Source organism: Blennius ocellaris (assembly GCF_963422515.1).
Source record: "Blennius ocellaris genome assembly, chromosome: 3".
Lineage (NCBI taxonomy): Eukaryota > Metazoa > Chordata > Actinopteri > Blenniiformes > Blenniidae > Blennius > Blennius ocellaris.
In genome coordinates this window covers 14,668,159-14,673,864 of record NC_137652.1, presented here as the reverse complement: position 1 = coordinate 14,673,864, position 5,706 = coordinate 14,668,159, and the positions used below count along the sequence as shown (strand labels likewise).

At 40.5% G+C, this 5,706-nt stretch overlaps 1 protein-coding gene across 1 annotated transcript; it reads right to left on the bottom strand.

Annotated features, from left to right (window-relative positions):
- Nucleotides 1-2,340: 2,340 nt before the first annotated feature.
- fdx2 (ferredoxin 2) lies at nucleotides 2,341-5,167 on the bottom strand (the record flags this gene model as incomplete). The annotated part of the gene is made up of 5 exons (XM_080520591.1): nucleotides 2,341-3,487; nucleotides 3,581-3,668; nucleotides 3,743-3,849; nucleotides 4,639-4,690; nucleotides 4,981-5,167. The coding sequence occupies 5 exons, from the start codon at nucleotides 5,165-5,167 to the stop codon at nucleotides 3,331-3,333; spliced, it is 591 nt and encodes a 196-aa protein (XP_080376717.1). The 3' UTR covers nucleotides 2,341-3,330.
- Nucleotides 5,168-5,706: the final 539 nt, after the last annotated feature.

Here is a 5,706-nt window from a genome sequence, read left to right as displayed (position 1 = left end):
TCAGTGCTCATGCTTTTAAGCAGTTCCTGTATCACGGGTAAAAACAAAAACAGATTGTAGATCAGGAGTCTCTCAACAGATGTCATGTCTGTGTTGTCCAGTTTTGAAATTAACTTATCAATCGCACCTGTCTTAGTGTACACTGTATCTGTAAATATTGAGACTATGTGTATTTTTTTTTAATGTAGGATCTACACTTTATTATTAAGTTTCTTTTATTGACCTCCCCTTGGTTAGAATTACTCCTCCACATTTTACCCATGTTGAAATGATGGAAAGATGCTGCTCTTCAGCAGCCAGTGGAGCAGCGAAACGTTAAGAGCCTCCTCGGAACTTTACAAAATGCTGCTGTCTGACTTTTAACTGGGACTAAAAAAAGAAAAAAAAAACAGGAGCGCATCACTCCACTGGCATCCTGTCTGCTTCAGAATTGTTTTTAATATTCTATTGCTTGTTTTTAAGGTGTTAAATGAGTTTCTACCTTTATATTTATCTGAGCCTCTACATGTCCATACTGCAGTTTTATCCTTGAGGTCGGCTCATCAGATGATCCTTAAAGTTCCCAGATCCAGACTAAAAAAATAGAGGTTACTGTGCTTTTTTACCATGGCTGCACCCAGGATGTGGAAGTACTTACCTGAAGCGCTCGGTCTCTTGATACCTTACTGAAGACACACATGTACTTTCTGGCTTTTAATTCTACATAATCACTGACAACTTGATATATGGCATTACACCTGTCAAGCACTTTGGCTGTTTTTAAGCGTGCTTTATAAATTAAGCGGACTTGACTTTATGCGATAGGTTTTATCCAGTATGTTATAGAAACCAATTCTTGACTAGATTACATTGCTTGCTCTTATTTTGTCTATCTTTTGAGCATTGTGGTGTCTAGTTTACTGCAAAAAGCAGACAAAATATTGCAAATATTTTAACCAATGCCTCCCAAAAACAGCCTAACAATGGGCCTGATCTTATCTTATAGCTAATTCATCCAAGTTTCATAAACAGATGTTACATTAAGTAAGCTAGTGCTGTGTTTGTTTGCGTTTACAAGCAGGATAGTAGGAAGCAGGATGTTGCACTGTTCCAAACATGAACTCAAGAGTTTGGAAGAACTTCCTTGAGATACGTGGCGTTTTGTTTTTTAGTTTACAAGAACAAACGTTGTAGGTTTCTACTGGACTTACAGTAACATGTCATAAAAAAAAAAAAAAAAAATCCTAATAACTTATTTCATTCAAATAATTTCAACATTCATTTGCCCTGTTGAAAAAAAAGTCACTTTTAGTAACTCACCCGAAAGAAAGTGATAAACTTTCGAACCGTCGGTGTCGTTTGAAGCGTTCCAGAACGTTAATGTAGCAATTTATGTATTTTTTTTCCCGCTCATTTTTAAGTTCAACTGTCACGAGCGCATAATCAGATACTTCCATGTGATGTCACATAAAACAGTAACAGTGAACGTGACATCTGTTTGAAAGTGATATATGTATATGCAAGTCGACCGTGACAAAAGTAAAGCCCCTGAAAATGTTAATAGTTTAGTTTTAAAATGTGACACGCTTAAAATAGGGGCAATCAACAATTTATTTATTTTTTATTTTAAAAAACTGTTTTCGCACTTCATCTGATCATATGTACAATCCCAAATCAAAGTATTCAGCCATTTTAAGATAAAGTGTGCCAGAATTACGTGGACACCGTCTTAAAGTTAAATAGTTTAACCCATGATCGATGATCTTACGTCACTCACTCCAAAGTTTTAACGTGATTTCACATCTTCAAGTTAATCGATCTGTGTATTTAGATCTGCCTCTTTGCTAACGTAGTCATCGTGAGGGCCTGGTGGCAACAACAGTTCAAAATGCACTCATGGCGCGGCTGAGACTTGCAGGAACACGTCCGGTCTGCTGCCACGACTGTCCACCACCAGTTAAAATACTCACCTCAGATCTGGAGATCGATCATCGATACGCGATCAGAAGTGAGTGGATTAAGTGAGAAGTCAAGCCGATGGCGACCTGTCTGTCTCGGGTTCAGGCCTGGGAGGAGCTGCGCAGGTGTTTGTGCTTTTCTAAATGGGATCTGCTGATGTATTAAAGCGTTTCCTACCCAGAGCCAGAGTTTGGCTTGGTAGACGCTGCAGCTCAGCAGTTTTTTTGGACGTCAAGTCTGTAGGGTAAAACACTTTTTTTTTTTTTTAATGTTTAATGTTTTAATCCACCAAGTGTCATCTAAATATCTTGTTCCCCTGAATGACTATAAATGCCTAATGACTGCTCAGGAATGACTCTTTCAAAAGATTTTTTTTTATTGCACAACTTTAAATATTTCTTATTAAGACAAGAAAATCCACAGTTCACTTACATTTGGGCACAGATCTGACAGATACAGTAGAAGCTGAAAATGGGTTGATTTGACCTCGTTATGGTAATGTGAAGTCAAGAAGCCTCAAAACAAACGTTTTCTTCCCCTCCATGATCGTGTGAATCTTACAATTTAACAAGATAACCTGTTCAAGTATCAGTCATAGCCACCAGAGATTAAAATAGGCTTAATCTTAAAATAATTTCCTCAAGTGTTTTGAAATGTTTGTAGTAAATGTGTGGTTTTAAGTCCTAATTCTGATTTGGTTTGTATAAACCTTCAGGCAAAGACACTTTACACTGATAAATGACTTCTGTCTAGTTTAGGCTGTGCTGAAGAGAAGTCCATTGTCTTACTATCATGGCATTATTTTCTTAACAGCCGCAACATGTAAAATGTGATCGTGGTACAAAAGTAAATGCTCTGCAAACAAAGTGAGTTAGGATGACGATAATGAACGGACTAAAATGACTGACACATCTTGGGATGTTTGTGCGTATAATAGCAGTAACAAGGAATGTTCCATTCAATAGCACAAAGAATGACTTCACAACAACAACAAAAAGCTTCTCCATCTTGTGTAACTTGTAACAAAAGCTTTGTGATATTGAACGGCATCTTAAAAGTGGCCCGAGAATGCTCCACAAAGATAAATACATGCTCGGTTAAGCCATCCTATTTGTTCTTTTCCTTTTTGTCCGAGTGGCCAGAGGTATTGGCCACGTGACACAAGTATAGTATCTGACAGTTGCATCTTGTCTGCAGTCAAGTCTTGTCATTAGTTAACTGTTTAAGTGCCACTGAGCAAGACGTCTTGTGAGTTGTTGTGGACTCTATCCTAGCTGTGCCGCTTCCTGGTCGTCCCCTGGCTCAACCAGCACACGAGGTGTGAAGCTCACAGCGATGCCTCGTTTTGTTTTCTTTAGGTCTCTCTCATTCATTCATCAATTGCTCCTCTTATCAGTGAGGTTTGGGAACATGGCCGTCGACATAGAAGTTCCTTGTAACTTTGGGCAGAGTGAGTTCAATGCCATCCAGCTCCGGAGTGAGAACAATCTGACATCCCAGTCGGGAGTTTTCCTGCAGCATGGGCGCCATGTCGAGCATGTCATCCTCCCTGAGAAACACAGATGTCGATCAGCATGTTCTGTAATTTCCTTGTCATAATCATTTGTGGAAAATATGGCTATATAAACGGAAGCAAATTTACCTCTCGTCTGGTTCTGGCAGTTTGTCGAAATGGCCACCACTCACATACACGTGACATGTTGAGCAGGCCAGTGATGCCTCACAGGCCCCTGAATACATCAGATACCAATGTTAAATAATTATTCCCAATAGTATATTTCACTTGCATTGGATGAAACCTCACCCTCCAGTTCAATTCCATGCTTGTGAGCCAGATACAGGACGTTGTCTCCCACTTTGGCTTTAACTGGGATCCTCTGGCCAGACCGATCAATATACACCACATTAACCCTGCACAGAAATAACAGCAGTGAAACGGGTTACAGAGCAATTCCACCGGCAACTGTAAATTACAATTGTGAGATATACAAGTAAATAAAAACATCAAAGATTTAAATCAATGTATTTAAAACGGTAAACAGACAAGGAGTAATTCGTGCTTCAGTGGGGCCTAAACTCATCAGTACAGCAAATTAAGTAAGCAACTATACAGAACATGGGATGTAGTTGATTTATTTACCAAACAATCAGTCTAAAAGTGTGGAATGGTGAACTTTCAAACAGTTTCTCATGATAAACACCCTGGCACGCAACACTAATCATGCTTCGATTCTGAAAACATGCATCTGTATGAGTCCGTGTCCACAGATGGTTGTAAATCTGAGTCTGGCCGTGGTGTCAAAATCCCACTTCGGATGTTTTTAAATGTGCAACAAGATTTAAAACTCCAGGCTGTTAATCTCAATGTGGTCCATTTCTATAGAGCACAAAGGTCATGTCGCAGACATGTCTGCAGGTTGGCGAGTAAAAAGAGAATCTGCCTTAGATCTTAATCACTATACCCTCTGTTTGTCTATGTAAACGGTGAGAGCTTTAAATACTGGCATATCTCATGTCAGGCTTGGGGGTGACGCAGGTGTGGGATGATTGACAGCCACGGCAAGTCAAGGATAAACGTTTCGTCCACAAAACTACAGCACAAGTTGCTGAGTAAAGGCGGTAGAAATCAACTTCGACATGTGCACCGTTTCACTTGACAGCTGTGGAAACGATCGAAGGTGACGGCAGCAGTAAACTCACACATCCTGGGGATCCTCTGCATTGGAGCCCCCCTCCTCACTGTGGTGGAGCCCTGAGAGAAACACAGACATCAAGCCGGGTCAGTGATTCTGATGACTGATATAACCTGATCAAGTGGGCTGCTCAACAGCCGTGGATGCTGATCCCAAGTTACACAAGTGTTATTGAGCGAACTTTGGACTCTTAACAACTACCGACCACTTTCTTCTCTCTGCTCTCACGACGACTCCGTTAAAATGATGGACTACTGACACTTTCGACTCTGTTTCGTGGTGAAACAGTTTCAGAATGAAGATCCAGCCAACGATTGAAGCTAGGCGTTAGCAAACAAACATCACTCACCCATACTCGTCTGCAAATGTCGACTTATCGTCCGGAAGCTATCGAAGGAGCCTCTCCTTGGTAGACTAGCGGTGCTGTTCACGCAGCTCTTTAATCTATAAAAAGGACACGTACTGCAGTCCGGTATAACTCGAGAAAGTCTCAAAGTCAGCCCCATGCTCGACCGGACCGCAGCAGAGGCCGCCATGACTCTATTGTGGTCACATGACACGAAACGGCCAATAGGAGAGAAAGACAGGGTGTGCTGTGGTGTGCTGATCCCGACAGCAGAGGGCGCTGTTGCTCTGATGTTCACTCAGAGGGCAACAGGCGGTTATTTACGACCCTGCAATTTCACTTTATTGATGAAAACATGGGAAAAGTAATGCCATCAACACCTAAACTTTTGTGACAATGTCGGCATAAAATGTTACATAAAGGATGGGATTTTTCATCATCCAAGATGAACACTCTTCATTGTAGAGTCTGCTATATATCAGCTGTAAATCACAGACATCAACAATAGAACAAAAAACACACACAAAACAACAAATTGAGCTCAACCCTTCCACCCTTCATTGAATATTATTGTCATATTAAGTACCGCACAGTGATTACTACCAGAAGCAGGGAATTTAGCCAGATATATTCTTTGCTTTTTATATTTAATGACCAATTTAACTACATTTCTCAGTAGAAGTACGGATTTCACGTATTGGTGTAGTTATTAGTACTCCCACGCCAAAG